General features: G+C 37.7%; 1 protein-coding gene across 7 annotated transcripts in view; it reads left to right on the top strand.

The window, feature by feature from the left end:
- The window catches only part of Rbcn-3B (WD repeat-containing protein Rbcn-3B), a 72,485-nt gene that overhangs the window by 43,743 nt on the left and 11,700 nt on the right, over positions 1-17,042 (top strand). For 3 of the 7 annotated variants that reach the window (XM_076177822.1, XM_076177823.1, XM_076177829.1), the window contains 13 exons: positions 103-298; positions 1,250-1,419; positions 2,015-2,171; positions 2,948-3,085; positions 5,388-5,405; positions 7,675-7,743; positions 9,525-9,593; positions 12,622-12,726; positions 13,100-13,291; positions 14,079-14,206; positions 15,128-15,273; positions 15,671-15,875; positions 16,806-16,997. In XM_076177822.1, the coding sequence (XP_076033937.1) occupies positions 103-298; positions 1,250-1,419; positions 2,015-2,171; positions 2,948-3,085; positions 5,388-5,405; positions 7,675-7,743; positions 9,525-9,593; positions 12,622-12,726; positions 13,100-13,291; positions 14,079-14,206; positions 15,128-15,273; positions 15,671-15,875; positions 16,806-16,997 (1,785 nt within the window). The remainder of the gene's footprint in view (positions 1-102; positions 299-1,249; positions 1,420-2,014; positions 2,172-2,947; positions 3,086-5,387; positions 5,406-7,674; positions 7,744-9,524; positions 9,594-12,621; positions 12,727-13,099; positions 13,292-14,078; positions 14,207-15,127; positions 15,274-15,670; positions 15,876-16,805; positions 16,998-17,042) is intronic. The other 4 variants (XM_076177826.1, XM_076177824.1, XM_076177827.1 and 1 more) reach the window with 4 other exon arrangements.

The following is a 17,042-nucleotide window of genomic DNA, read 5'->3' on the forward strand; positions in this document are numbered from 1 at the left end:
CAAGTAGCAAAGGGTCAGGAAATAATCATGTTTTATGTTTTGTTTTTTCAGCAGTTTCTAGATTAACATGCTTATCAATTGTTGCATGTAATTTTCTTGCAGCCGAGGATACAAAACTGTATCTGCAGTGTGTCGGAGGATCATAGTGTTGCCCTGATGAGCATAAAGGAAAGAAAATTGGTGTTATTAGCGTCACAGCACCTCTATCCTATCGTAACAGTAAAGTGGAGACCGCAACACGATTTTCTCATTGTATCATGTCAAGATGGATCAGTCTATATTTGGCAAATGGAAACAGGTAATAGTCCTCAAGGGCTTATGTATAAAAGTCAACATTAAAGAAATGAAATAAAGGTGAAGTAAAAAAACAGAACAATCAGGAAATGTACATAAATGGATAGGAAACAAGTAAAACCAGACAGTTGCTCTTTGTGTGGTCACTTTTTTTGTATTTTTACAAATAATCTTTGATGTTTCAAATTTTATCTCAGCACAGTTTTCTTAAACCAAGAGTGCTATCTTAGTGACTAGACAAGATTACTTTCCTTGGTTTGAAGAAGGTGAGCCAATCACAAGTCAGTTGCCAATTATTGTGGTTATATTTGCGTGTCACTAGACTTAACCGCCTGCAGCTGTAGACAGTCAGCTTTCTCTAGCGATTCTTTTCTTGCCTTGAACAAGGATAAATCATCATAACATCTTTGTCTCACCATCCTGACAAACCCAATTTGCATGGTTGTAAATTGACCATTACCATTAAAAGGCAGCTGATGTTAGACATTCCAGTTTTGATTAATCACTAAATTTGAAAACTAAAATTCAGTTTATTATTACCTGTTATGCTTCTAAAGGGGTTTTGAAAAGTTATTTAATGAGATTGCTCAGTTTGATTTATTAATACACTAATATTTTTGCTACTATTTGATTATTAGAAGTGTCCCTACTTTGTGAAGAAGTTATATCTGCATGTTCTCCCAGAAAGGCCATCTTTGTCAACAAGCTACATGTGTCGTACCTGTATTAGTAGCTAAACAAATAAATGGAACTCTTATGCAATGCTGATCCAGCATGACATTAATTTTAAGATATTTCTAAAACATAGCATCACTTTAAATATGATTTTGTCCGTATTAATATTTTAGAGTGACTGACATGGTTTTATTTGGCCTTCCACACATTTTCATGAAGATTTTGTGAGCCTTGTCATTTCAAAACAAGACAGGGATTGAGTAAACTCTTTTGTTAACAGGGCATTTGGATCGAGTCTTACAAGGCGTTCAGGCTGAAGAAGTAATAAGCGCATGCGACGAACATTCTCAAGGCGTCAGTAGCACAGATGCTGGCCTTGCCAATCCGGCTGTACATTTGTTTAGAGGTCTTAGACACAGAAATTTGGCTGCGATAAGGCATGCTGCCCAGGTAAGTTGATTGCATCATGTGATTTTATTTATGTTCACATTCACATGTAACTTTCTTCTGTCATTCACTCCGCCAATTTCAGTCACAACTGATTCAGTGTTTTCAGAATCTACCCCAAATAGATTGTCATCTGCAAATAAGAATTGATTCATTGTCTGTATTTTTCTTCATTTCTTGCCCGCTGATTCCAAGTCTTTGCCCAGCATTCTTGCTCTTATTTTCTCTAAGAGTTAATCAATATGATATGCTTATAAGCAGGAGATAGTTTTATAGATGTATTGCTCTTTCAAAGTATGCTGTTGTCCATATCTGTATCAGAACAAACTGGTTTCTATGTTGATATATTACAATGAATTTTAAATGAAAGTAGCTGCCTTCTGAATCATAAAACTCCAATAAATTTATACAATACAATACAATATATACCAATACAATTCTTTATGCCCCAGTTGTTTTTACCAACTGTGAACATCCTGTTATTCTTCTTTTCAGTAAATATAGTATACAGGGCTAATAGTATAGATAAACTGAAATGCTTTCATTGTTTCTTGCTTTCATAAACAGTCATTGATTATTTATTTTTTCATCAAATTAGCGTGGTATTCAGCAAGTCCTTGGGGAACAAAATAATCAACAGGATATTCATGACCATTCCAAACTCCGTACGTGTCCCCTTATGGTCCAAGGGCTCCGAACACACAAGCAAGATGCCAATTCACATGTGCTCTTCTTTGATATTGAAGCTCTCATTGGTGAGTTTTTTCTTGAATAATAGTGTATGATAAGGAGGGAGTGATGATGTTCGTATATGTATGAGAAAAGGTGTTTAATAGGTACTATATGAGTTATGAGGATGGCTAGAGTGAGAAATATGGAGTTGATGCAGAGAGCTGGGGTGGAAAGTGCCAGCAAATAGAGTGGATCAAAGAATTCTGGGATGGTTTGGGCATATGGAAAGAATGAGTGAAGAAAAGACTAGCAAAACAAGTGTGGAAGGCAGAAGTAGAGGGAACTTGAGAGAAAAACCAAGAATAAGATAGATGGATGGGGTGAAGAGGGCAATGAATAGAAGGGGAATGTCTGTTGAGCAAGGAGAGGAGAAGGCAAAAGATAGCTTGAAGTGAAGAGTGGTTGTAAATGGGTGAAGAAATGTAAACTAAAGGGATTTCTTCTTGTCTGCTCTGTATATTTCTTGAGTAGATGAGGAGAGGTGGAATTGCTGTGTAATGGACCAGTGGGAGGAAGCCATCGTCAACTGTCAGGCCCTGCTGTGGGGGTGCTGTCTTACTGTATTGCCTCTGACCCAAGCAATGTGGCAGGGGACAGGGATGACCCTTTATCCATGAGGAGCTAAGATGGGAGGGACAGTGAGGATAGGTGTAGAGTGGATATATGCTATGACTCAACCCCCCCCCCCCATACACACACACCTTATGTGTATGTTTTATGTGTTAATGTAAATAAAGACTTAAATAGAATAGTTGAATGTTGAGTGTGGAGACTAATTATGACACGTTTGAAATTTTAGTTCAGCTGTTGAGTGATGAATATGCCTTAATGTCCCCGGGAACATTAGAAGCAAATGAACTCATCCAGAGTAGTCAGTATCAACGTATGAATGTACTAACCCATCCAGCATCACCCGAAGGTGCTAAAAAGATTGCAGGTAAGTGCATAATTTAGTTTTATATTTCCTAATATGAAGTTCGTCTTTTGATTTTTTCCACCAAAAAATCCATGTATAATGTGCTATTGATTTTTTACTGTTTCACTCTCTGATTTTTAACTTAAAATTATAATGAAGATAACTTTTTCAAGAAAAATATTTTAGGGTCATATGTGCTGCTTAAATTACTGTTACATATTGGTGTGTCATCCAGTACAGAGTGTTATGAAACAGTTATACACATTACTGAATACATTGAATTAGTGTTTAATACATACAGGTAGAATAGACAGTCTATTGCCTTACTATATATACATATACAAGAAGCCTTGATAATATTAGACTTAGTTGAGTTATTGTGTTGTTGGATTCAGACAAGAATAGTACAGGAGTCCTTCAAATAATGCAGATTCGAATAACACGGATTCAATCATACACGGATTTTATTTCAAAACCATCTCAAATATAGAGAACTGTTTTAAAATTCACGCCGAGTCAGGCACGCATACGCACACACGCGGCAACATCGCAAACATTTGTGGTGACTGCTTTCTATTTTACCATATACAGTCGATCCTCATATAACGCAGTCATTCTGTACACTGGGAACTGCTCAGACAAGGGTGTGGGGCGAGGCGATAGCCGTGGGTGGCTGCCTGCGGTCACGTGTCAACCTCCAGCTTTAGCTTGTTGCTTCCACCACCTGTGCTGTGCTATCATGAAATTTTACCGCCCTAACTTGTTGAAGTGTAATGTTTCTTTCGTTTGGAACACAACTAATAAGTCTGATAATGACTGCGCTTGTCGTGTCTTAATTTCTCTTATGAGGTTCTTGTTGTTACTGGCAGTGGTGGTTTGGGAGATCAAAAACAGACATATACACGCTTACACATGTGTTGACACACACATATACATACACCACATACACACACATGTGTATACACCACATACACACACATGTATATATGCCACATACACACATTCATATACGCCACATACACACATGTATAAAACACGCAAATACGTACAAACGCCACACACATACACCACATACACGTGCACACACACACGTACACATACATACGGTTCTCGGTATTTAATTTGGAATGTCAGCATACGCAGATTTGGTCATATACGGTAATATCAGGAACCTAACCCCCGCGTTATTTGAGGGACACCTGTACATGGAGATAATCACCAGGTGATGAAATAAAAAAAGAAGGAAATAATATGGACAATAATTTAATGAAGAGTGCATAGTTGCAAAGCTATCACTCAGAGTAGCAGATAAGATCAATATTTATATTATTTAGTCCTAAGTCAATAATCCATTTCCAGTTTAGAAGATTGTAGTTGCATAGATGTGAATTGATTTTCAAAGCACAACTTTTGAAGTATGCCTTTTATTTTATATACACAAAGAAAAAAAAATAGATGCTACAATTATTTCTCCTTGTGTTTGACTTTTTGTTGGAGGGTGTGTAAGGAGTAAGCTGAAAATGAATGTGGGCAAAATGAAAATGATGCTTAAACATCTAGAACAAGGTACCACCTCTACATACATCCATACAAAAGCACCTACACATTTACATTACAAAACAATTACTCCAGGACTAACCCCAAGGCTCCATATTCTATCTGACACCCTTGGACATCACCCCCAACCAAGAAATTCTTCTTGCAATAAGCAAGAACTATTCTAGCACTTCCTTGTTCAGGCATTATCCTAACTTTGAAACCATATCAACACAGAATAGGCATGGCCACAGAATCAAATTGTCCTGGATGCAATCATCACACAAAAGATACAGAATACCTCATCCTACACTACCTTGTTCTAGCCTTATCCAGAAAACATGACAGCATCTCTTCCTTGAGTGATTTATGGGCCAATCCGGTGGCTGTTGCTGGTTAACTGGGAGCTGTGGGTCTTAAGAAGAGAGAGTGACTGGGGGCATCAGAGTGATTGATTCTTTTGAAGTGCAGTGTAGAAGTCTTTGCATTACCCAGTAAGCATGTAGATTGTATAATTGAAAAAAATGTGGAGAACAGCAATAGGAAAAAATTAGTGGAGCAAGGCTGTATGTTTATATATTACATATAGAAGATTAGACATAGAATAGTACAATAATTGTTTTACTTTGGGGTACTTGTTATATTCCTCAAAGGATTCAAGTTCTCACTTAATACATTGAATACAGTTATTTTTTGTAAAGATTATTTCTTTTGATTGATTTGACATAGTGGATTTACAGCCTTGCTTTATATGAAAGTAAACACTAACATGTAGTCATTTTTACAGCTATTTCTGTATTTGAAGGTGAGTCAGGAGGATTTGCCATTGTAGTGAATGGAACAATGTCCTGAGATTTTCTCTTGGGCCCTTTGCATATTTACCTACAAGTGCGCACAAGTGCTCCTGTTCTGAGAAGGACAAAATTTAGATGATGATAATTAAATTTAATTTTCATGAACATGTACAATCATCTCCTTAAGTGTGTTCACCTTGTGTCTCTTTACTACAGTTGAGATTTTGTAGAATTTTGAATTTGAAATGGCAGACTCAGTTGCAGTGTACTCTGTTGGCATTTGTATGAAAATCTTAAATGCTTCAAATTCAAGATTCAACAAATATTAATGGTGCCATTGAGACATGAGATGCAGAACTTTAGTTCTTGAATGTACATGGCTAAACCTTGCTTCATTAGTGTCATGTCCTCCCTTGTCAGAGCAACTTATACAAAGGTATCCAATTTCTCATAGGTGACCAGTGTGACTAGTTACATCCAAAATTGTGTTTGTTGATTGTTACTCTTTCACTGAAAGATACTCCACGAGCATCACAACCAAAAACATCTTGAAGTTGCAATATATAACATATTCTCCCTTCGAAAGACATCTTTGTGAACATTAGACCCAAAGACATTTGAATTCGTTTATTTTTATTTTTATTTCCTTCAAACGATATATTTGTGAACATCAGCACTTCTGCAACAGGTGTTCTCTCTCACCTGTTCTCCCTTAAGCTGCCGGCACACAAAGGAATCACACATGCACAGTTTCTGCTTATTTACTAATATGTTTTTGACACGGGAGTTTCTGCATGTATGCCCAGAAACGTCCATTCAAACCACAGAGTCTCGCATTTGATGTATAATTCCCCCTTTTTTCTCTTGTGTAAATAAGTTTGACTACCCCACATTATATTCGTTTCTTCGTATTTCACATGTAGTGCAGGTTATTCTTACACCTTGAGTATTGTTGTTATCCTTACACTTAAGTACTTCTATATGCTCATGGATTGAATTTTACTATCTCAGGTGTGGTACAGTAGATTATTGTAAAAGTAAGGAAGGTTTGAATGTTTCGTGTTCCTTGGCAAGGTCGTGGAAATAATGTTTGTAGTGGTTCAGTTTTAAAATTTCAGCAGTGAAAGCATACATTGTAAAAAAAAAAATTCATCTATGCAGCTGCTGTTTTTACTTGAGATACAATCATATAGAAAGACATACGTGCATGCCTATTTTGGGGTATCACATCTGCAGCAACATGTTAAATGATTCCATGATTTCTTTGTAATAGAAATTTTCAACATAAAAGAAAAATAGTAATTGTCACCTCAACTTTCACTGACTAGAAACCCATAACCCTACAATGGCTGGCAGCAGCCCTTGGGTCCTTTCATAGATCTCTGTGGAAGATAGTTGACTACTGTCTGTGTTGTATTAGTGTGGGACTGTTTCCGTGTCATGAGTTTAGTGGTCGGAAGAAGGAAACAGTCACTGGTTGTCAGCTCTCCAGATCTCTCTGGGAAGATAGTATGTAATAGTTTGTTCTCCTCACCCTCCCCTCACCCTCTCCATCCCCCTCTCACCCTCCCACTCTCCCCTCAGTCCCCCTCTTCCTCTCCATCCTACTCCTTCTAATGAAGTTACTTTACATATTTCTTTACAATGAAATGATGGCTCTCCTGATCACTGTTTCTGCAGAGAGAAAAGCCCAATCACTGGCATCATTCTAAAGAAAACTGCTCTCCACCAGATTTCAAACTTAATCTGTTGGCATGTGTTACATTTATGGGTACTCGGTCTTGTATTTGTGATATAGTTGAATAAAAATATTTAATTATTTTGTGGAGGATTTTGGTGATTGTCAATTTATGAACCCAAAGATATCTGCATTAAGTTGATAATAAAAAGAAAAAACAAAAATCCAAGTTAATGACAACAGAGCAAGTACATAGGAATGATTGAAAATATTTGTAGGAATACACAGCTCCTGTGGCAATTTCATGTAAGGTGTGATGGTTTTATCTTCCTTATACAGCAAGTTAAGGGTTAGTGTGTACATCGTGTGTGCGTTTTGTTTTTCCACATACTGTATTGTGTGACATGGAATGACTTTAGTTTCAAATCTGTAACTACTTTGTCTGCTAATATGTTCTCCTTTCCAGCACCTCTTTGTCAAGTCTTTATAGAAACCCTTCTTTGTTTTTCGTGGCATAATCTTGTGCAAGTTTTGCTTCTCTACTTTTTCCTATTAATGATGTTGGTTATGACTTATGGTGTCTGCTTGGGTGGAATCCTCAGAGTTCTTTGGCAAGGTGAAGGATAAAGCTGGAGAAATGGAAAAGAAGATGAAAGAAAAGGACAAACATGGTATAGTGGCTTAACTGTTTGGTGTAATTATTGCTTACACTAATGCTTTTAGCTGCTTTTACTTGATGATAATCCCTTCAAGATTGTGGCATATATTATAGATTTGATTCAACCTAGTACCCGAGGATATTTAGATAGCAGACCCTGAACAGAAGATGGTCTTGATTCACATTGTTGACTTTTCCGTAGTCCAGTGTGTCTTGCTGAAGTGAATGGAATCATACAGTGATAGCAAAAGCAAATTTATAATATATGCCAGCATATTGAAAAGTAAAGAATAGACTCGCGCCATTCTGCTGTAGCTGCTGATCGCCTACATCTTTACGCCATTTTCTGCATGCTGTAGTACATCAGTTTTATTTCCCAATTCATTGTTGAATTGCTTTTTTTGCTAAACAGGTTTCTTTGTAATTGTACCATCCAATATTTATATATATATATTTTTTTTCTAATCAAAGTTATGTATGCAACAATGCAACTGATCAATGTCATTAATTAAATGAAGCATAAATCAGCACAGGGATCAATATCTTATGATAATGAAGACAGAATTACACTAAAACTCAGTCACTGCTCTAATGATTCCTAGCAATGCAGGAAGATTATCTAGATCTGTCTAGTGTTCCACCTTGTATTTACACTTTCCTTCCCTTTTGGCTTGTTCTTGCATCTTTACCATATTCCTTTATGTACACATATGGTCATGTACACTTGCTAATAGTGAATTATGATGTGCATGTTTCATGTGGTTGAATGATGTGCCTTTATATTCAGTGGAAATGTGTATTTTCATGTGTAATTCTTGAGCACAGTTGGCATGATCGTAACACTTAATTATATAATGAAAAAACTACAACCCCAGTTGCGCTACCCTTTTGATCAGGTTGCCAAGTATATGCAACCTTAAAAATCTGTGGCAGCAGGTTTTAGGCATGGTACTGAAAATCTTGTGATCAACATAGTAAGGTTTTCAGATGCATTGTAAACTTCCTAGCTCTGATTTTTGAGGTTGCAGGGTGTCGGGATCTAGTCAAAAGGACCAGCGTTACTTAGGCCTAAAATGCTGGTTGAATGTTTTGATTCAGAATTCCATCATATATCTCAAGAACTTATTCTACATAGTAAAATAAATTTCAACAAATTATCAGGATGATTTTCTCTATATGCACTGCAACCCAATTTTTAAGATAGATTTGATGGTTTGAAAATTTAGTTTGCCCTATAGTTTTAATTGATTTCATAAGGAGACACTGGTTTTATATTTTACATATTATAATAAGAAATAATGTTATTTTCTTTATGTATGTGGAAATCAAATTTGCCAGCATTTATACTGTCTCATTCCTGCAGATGTATAGATACCATTTTAATATAATTTGAAAATTAAATTATAGATATTTCTGTTTTTATATCATGAAGCTTAATTTTTTGTTGACAGAATATAACAGATGAATTCTTGTACTGCCTTGAGATTGTGTGTACAGTATGTAATGACTTTACCCAGTTTTGCCAGTTTCAAGCATTCTCGCTCTCTTGCTGTCCACCTTTTTTCTGCCTATTTCTTTTTGCTACATATCTTCATCTACTTTATAATTGCTTCTCCTTTACCTGTGGCTATTTTGTGCAAGGATCTTACTAAATGTATGAAAGGCAGTTTCAAGTGTTCTATTAGTTTTTCTTTCTCCTGGCATAAAGAAGAGACCAAGATTAGGTAGAATAGTTAGTGTTGGTATATGTCCCTACATCACAGATATTTTCCTCCCTTTGCCATACCCCCTAAGACCTGCTCGGGCGGGCAAAGGATAAGGCAATCAACATGGAGAAGACTTTCAAGGACAGAGACAAACATGGTATGAACCCTCCTACCTTACAAATAAAAATTCTCACAAGTCTTAATTGGTAGTATTTTTCACGTAGAATGCTTAAAATGTTTACACATTAATACACCAAAGAAGTAGAAACCCTTTTCCAATCCTGTTATTGTTGAAAGGAAATAGTTGTATTAAAATCCTTCTTACCTTGTTAATTACCCATACCTGAAGCTGCACATGCTATAGTAGAACCCTTTCTTGTGATCCTGGTCTTGCTTGTTATGTGTGCACTTTTGTTTATATTTTTGTCCAAGGTTATATTAAACACTGTATTTATATTTTCATTTCCTCCTAGGAGCTGTGACTAATCTGAAAATTTTAGGGGTATTAGATGAGTACCCTATCCAAGGAAAAATTAATCATGGACATACAGTAGAGTTTTTTTAATCTAGGAATTAAACTTGTAGCATTCTTTTTGTTCTTGCACATTGTAATGCAAAATATTAAGATATAGAAATATAATATACCTACATACATACTGAAATAGAAATTTGGGAATGGATGCTAAGAGGAGATCGTATGGAGTGATTGTGACGACAGCATTGTATGGGGCAGAAACATGGAACATAAGAGAGGAGGAGTTTGAATGTGTTTGAGATGAGGTGCCTGAGAAGTATGATAGTGATTACTAGGCTGGATAGAGTGAAAATGAGAAGGTGAGGAGGAGAACAGGGGTGGAAAGGGAGTTGGGAAATAGGGTTGATGAAAGAGTATTGGAATGGTTTGGACACATGGAAAGAATGAGTGAAGAAAGATTAGTAAAAGAGGTGTGGAAGGCAGAAGTGGAAGGAGTGAACGTAAGGGAACAACCAAGGATGAGATGGATGGATGGGGTAAAAGGGTCATTAGGAAAGGGGAATGTCTGTTTAGGAAGGACAGGAGAGGACAGAAGATAGGTGTGAATGAAAAATGTTTGTGTATGGATGATGCTGTGATGCATGAGGGGGAGTAGGTGGTAGATTGGGGGTGAGGGAGTATGTGTGAAAAATAAATTGACGCAGCGCAAAGGGATTTCTCCCCATCTTCTCCATTTCTGCATGAAGGGACAGAGGGGCGTGGTCACCAATTTAATAAAGAGGCTTTGCTGTGGATGTGCTGTGTCTTGTGACACTGCTTCTGACTCAGGGCAGTGGGCAAGATGCAGGGATGACCAGTCATCTAGAAAGAGCCAAGATAAGAGGGAGGGAGGGGTGGTGAATGGAAGTGGAGTGGAGTGAGGATGAAATGGGTGGGAATGGATTTTATGCCTTTGTTTTTTGGCTACCTCCCTTGTAAGGGGAAAGGGCTATTGGTATATATATGTACATACTGAAGACTGCAGGTATTCTGTAAAAGAGAGCAGGGGCAATAGGTTGATTGATTTACATATATATATATATATATATACACACACACACACACACACACACACGGTGGCATAGTTGGTAGAGCACTGAACTGCCACCATAGTGGCCCGCAGTTCTTGGTTCGAATCCTGCCCAGGGCCGAAATTATTTCGGTACCGCTGCGCTTCGGGTCGTTACTCTGAATCTCGTGGGTGGGGAGTTGGGGGTGTGTGTGTGTAAGGTCATAGCATTACCCATAGATCGGACCTATGAGCTCTGAGCTCTCTTCCAGGAGGGAAATAGCTGTCGATCACGAGTCCAACACGTGATCCAAAGACCAAGTGAATAAACACACACACACACACACACACGCACACGCACACACAAACCAGATGTTGTGAGATACAAAGACGGATCACTACGAGCATAGCTCCCCTTCTCATATAATACAACTAGGTAAATTCACACACACACACACACCAAAGGCATTTCCCTGGATGGACAAGTTAAAGCCTACACCCACTACATACACATGAAAACCCATTAAACACCCCTTTTATCTCAGCACCTCATGGATGAATATTCATTCCTGTGCCCTACAACATTACTTGGTCAGGGTTCACAAAGATGCTGGTAATTCCCACTTATTTGGGTGTCTGGGCATCTAGGGCAAAGGTGACAGCCATATCCTTCTTAGTGTTCCCTTGTATAATCACCTTGTTTTGTTCTAGATAAACCCTCACAGTTTTATTCAGCTGGAGGCTTAATCCAAACAGAAGTACCCAGCAATTACTTTGAGACTATACTTCCAGTAACTTGCTGATACTGAAGGGCTCTTAAAGCTATTGTGATACTTGTTGATAAAGTAGTTATAGCCAAAGACCCCTGTTGTAGACATTAATTTGCACCATTGTATATTTGTATTTATACATATATAAGTTACAGTAGTTAAATATAGAGGGGAATTAGTAGCGAGATCATTATGAAAATTATTAGTCAAATAATATTATGTTGATTAATAATTTCAATAATATATCCTGTCCTCATCTGTCATACATACATATATGTATGCAGGCATATACACATACATATATGCAAATGATTAGGGATATTACCTCAATAACTCATGGGAAGGACTTGGATGTAACATTGTAACAGACCAAATTGATAGCATGCATAAGTTAGGTCATTATAAGAGAAATGGTACACATCCAATGAAAATAAAGTTCAAGTTGTAAGCCATGGCAAACGAAGTGATCAGTAAGTCTTGGAAGTTAGCAAGAGAAGAAAAACTAACAACATTTGGATTAGGAAAGATACACTTTCATTTGGAATTTGCTACAACAGAAACTCCAAAGTATTTCATGATAATGAAAAAATTACTGGTATTTTTATAAGGCTTTATTGAATTTAGAAATTGTATTTTTATGGTAGAAATTTATTTTCCAAAGTATAACACACATCACTTTCTTATTGTTTGTATTTTGCTTAAAATCCTTACTAATAGATTGTCCTTTACTCTGAACTGTTGTGTAATTTCTGTATTAGTGATTAACAGAATGATGATATATAAGGCTGAAACTATATAATGGTGGTAATACCAAACAGGACTAATTGGTTTTAGATATGACATTGTACACTGTTGTACAAACTAATTATCAGAGCATCTTGAATTCACCCAGGAATTCTGTCGAAGGTTAAGGAGTCTGCAGAAAATGTTCAAACACTTATCCAGTCCAAAGTTGAGAGTGTTGGCATTAGACCTACCTCACTTACTCCTGACAAAGGTAAGTGTTTATTCATGCACTGGTAGTTCATTATAGTGAAGAGGTGGGAAACCATAATGACTACAGTTAAAGAATTTAATCATATCAACTTTTTTCATTCAGAAAGCTACACTCAACCTTCCATTTGCAAATAACACTTGTGGGGGTGGGGAGGTATCAGGTCTAAGAACCTCAAAATTCCACCTCCAAACCAGACTACCTATCATTCCTCGATTTTTACCATATTTTGTCCTGAATATACCAATCCTATGTTGTTCTGCAATTCTGCTAGTAATCAAGAACATTATTAAATATTAGCTACCCAAAACAATACACTGGAAATTTGAATGCCAAACTTCTGGATGGAAAACTAATTGAATCACTTACTTGGCAGAGGGAAACGATGGCCGTGTTCATATCTCTCGTCATTTGGATATAACCGCGCAGACGTTGCAAATTGGTCAAGTTCTGATGTCCCTCCTCCATTCATGGGGCTTAGATACATCTCTTGACACTACATGTGAAAATATCCTTGGTCTCCTCAAGCCTCGTGTCCCCGTGTCTTTTGGCCTTCTGTCAAAATCAGGTAAGCAGTACCTCCTTATAGACAGCGTCTTGATTGTGGAGTGGTGTCAGTAGTTTTTCGTATATATATGTATTATATGTTTGTGTTGTAAAATGAAATGTCTGTTGTTTTCCAAAATGTTGCTTCAATAGGAAAATCTGTGTTAAATGGTATGTAAATTAATAAATTCAGTGAGTGAGATTATATGTAAACTAGAAAGGCTTCATGAGAATTAGCTTTTACACACATGAGAATGAATTGGTTTTGAAATACTGAAAAAGTCTGTAGGTAATGCAGCAGGTTTTGGCAAGAACATCAGATTGGTAGGAAGTAGAGCCTGTGTGCATGTCTAGATCTCACATTGTCGAATACTTTCTTGTCACATCTAGAAAACAACAAAATACATTAATACAGATGAACATTTTATTTCTTGTAATGACATTAGAGAGCACTGAATTGATACGAACATTTTTGCTTATGAATACTATAGTAATAATTAGGGTGCTGTATTATTATATGAAAAAGACTTTGTTATAGGCCCTTGACCATCATGTAATTGGCTTTGTATGTAATGGCTAAGGTACATAAGAATGTTGGGAGGTCTGAAATTTAATGAATTATGAATTAGACTCTTACCATGTTTTTCTGTGCAATTTAATGGAAAATTATGTTTTGTAGAGTCCATGTTTGCCATGGTATTCATGTTTTTGCACATTTTAATCTCAACATTGAGCTTTTGGAAAAGTAGCAAGATGTGTTTTGTTCTCATAATACTTGCAAGAAAGTTTAAAATTCCCTGTAATTGCAGGATATATGTCCCTTGTAATGCCAACATGGCATCCTGTTCCGCATAACCAAATGCCGCCCATCAATCTTCCGCCTGAGTTAGAGGAAGAACTTCCACCCGAGATGGTGCAGCTGGAACATCTCACACAGGTTTTTCTTTTTTCTTTTTCTTTCTTTTTCTATTTTCTTTTTTCTTTATGATTGCATGAAACTAGTTTTGCAATAAGGAATGTGAATATTTAGAGACTGAAAGATTTTTTTTATTTCTTTGTTTATTAAAGAGTATTCAGATGCTTTAGACATAAGGAAAGAATGAATGAAGAAAGATTAGTAAAAGAAGTGTGGTAGGCAGAGGTAGGAGGGAACATGAGGGGGCAACTGAGGATAAGGTGGATAGATGGGGTGAAAAGAGCGTTGAGCAAGAGGGGTGATTTCTCTTGAGCAAGGAAGGAAGAAAGGAGGAGATAGGGGTGAGGGAAGAAAGGCTGTGTATAGATGATACTGTGATGCAAAGAAGGGAGGGGATGGAGGGGGGGATGTGTGAATGATATTTTGATGCATCCCAAAGGAATTTCTCCCTGTTTTCTCTTTTTCTGCATGAGGGGATGGAGAGGGGGTCACCAATTAAGTGAAACAGCCTTGCTGTAGATGTGCTGTGTCTTGCTGCATTGCCTCTGATCCAGGGCAATGGGTGGGATACAGGCATGACCTGCTATCCATGACGAGCTAAGATGACAGGAAGGAAAGGGTGATGGATGGGAATGGAATGAGTGGGAGTGAAATGGATGGGAGTGGGTATATGCCTTGACTTTGGCTACCTCCCTGGTAAGGAGGAAAAAGCCCTTGGGATATAGATGGAATTAAATATTATTTTAAAGTAGCCATCACCATACATAACTCTTTGATTATAAATTATAATTTCATTCTTTTTATAAGGATAAGTGAACAAAAATAGAGGGAGATGGAAATATGCTGCTCACTTTTATAAAATCAAGTACTATATTAGCTTATCTTTACAATTTTTGTACACATTCATTAATTTTCTTTTCTTTTTTTTCTTTCTATCATCAGGTATTTACATCACGAGGGCACTGGGAAATATCCAGTGCCATGACAACTCACCATCTACTTACGTTAGTGTCACTGGCTAATACATTACAAGACATGAACGCTGCAACTCTCATTCCAGAACAGGAGAGGAGACGGAAAAATCACATGTAAGTATCCTCCAAGAGATGGAGCTGCCTGCCTTCCATTGACAAAGCCACCACCCTTCCTCTCTTGTGTTTCAGGTGTATCACTGTGGGGAGGCACTCAGTCCATGGATAAAGCTCTGGCTTTTGACTACAAGACTTTTTAGTTTGGCCAGAGACTGTGGTAGGCATTCTGGGTGCTATAGAGCCTCTGTCAAGTGGTCTTCTGGAGCCACACATATTAATAGATAATTTGACATTGTTCAAGGTACCTCCCTTTGAAGGGGTAGAAACATTTGATACACAGAGATATAGACAGACATTATTCGTGGAAACTCAGTATGAATCATGACCTTAGTTTTCAGTGTTTATGTCAATAATCTATGTATATGGTTTATGTATACATATACTTTGTTTTTAGGCAAAGCAGTAAAAGCAGCCAAGGGAACAATCCACAAGAAGTTGAGTTTGCACAGCAGCAAGTCGTCATCAAACAAGGGTGGTCCCGTCTTACAGCCCTGCACACAGTCCTTCTACCAGGTCAAGTTGCTCAGTCTGGTTCCACCTCCTTTACACCTCCTATGGTAGAGATCCTGGCCCGAAGGTGGCAAGACCGGTGTCAGGAGGTAACTGAATATTTTATTTTTTTCCATGGTATTTTAAAAGGGGTGAGTGGAGAAGGGTTGTATATAGATGATGTTGTGAAGCATGGAAGGGAGTGGGGAGGGGGGGGTGATGTAGTATGTGTGAATTATATTTTGATGCAGCCCGAAGGAATTTCTCCCCATCTTCTCGTTTTCTGCATGAGGGGTTGGAGAGAGGGGTTGCTGATTAAATGAAGTGGCCTTGCTGTAGATGGGCTATTTTGCTACACTGCTTCTGACCCAGGGCAAGGGGCGACATGCAGGGATGACCCATGATCCAGGAGGAGCCAAGAAAAGAGGGAGGGAGGGGTGGTGAATGGGAGTGGAGTGTGTGGGGATGAAATGGGTGGGAGTGGATCTATACCTTTGACTTTGGCTACCTCTCTTGTAAGGGGAAAAACCCCCATGGTATATGTATGTATGTATGTATTTTAAAAGCTAAGATGGAAGGGACAACAAATGGGTGATGGATGGTATGCCTTGACTAGGCCACCCTTTTATGAACAGGAAAGGATTATTTTGAATATGTATGTATGGGTGGTATATATAACCACCCATTTGACTTGGGTACCTCCCTTATAAAGGAGAAAAAGCCCTTGGCATATAGATAAATACATGTAAGGGTGGTGGATAGGAGTGGAATGGGTGGGAGTTGATGCATGCCTTTGACTTGGCTACCTCCCTTATAAGGGGGAAGAAGCCTTAGGTATATAGATAGGTATATGTATATATGTATTCTACAGGAGCAAAGTGGATCATAATTTCTTTTCCAATATTTTGCACAGAATGAATTGTTAGCTCTTGACCATGATGTGGGCAGCTAACATTGGCCTGAGTAAATATCATCACTATAACTTATTGTGAATTAAATCATTGTGCTGCCATTAATTCTAGTCATGTTGGTATTGCCAGGTACGAGAAGCAGCACAAGCTTTGTTAAAGACTGAGTTGTCTCGCATGGGTGCTGAAGGACGGAAAGTTTTAGTTGAAGAATGGTCGGCACATCTTCCTTCATATACAGATCCCCTTCCTACTACAGTACCCACATATAATAACCATCACGAAGCCATGCAGTCTCCGAAACCAGAGCACAATTCAACAAAGGTTGATGCAGAATTTAGAAATTTGGTTTGGTATTGAGTTAGCTTT

The sequence above is a fragment of the Oratosquilla oratoria genome, chromosome 41, assembly GCF_046742065.1.
Source record: "Oratosquilla oratoria isolate Oo_2021 chromosome 41, ASM4674206v1, whole genome shotgun sequence".
In the NCBI taxonomy this organism is placed as follows: domain Eukaryota; kingdom Metazoa; phylum Arthropoda; class Malacostraca; order Stomatopoda; family Squillidae; genus Oratosquilla; species Oratosquilla oratoria.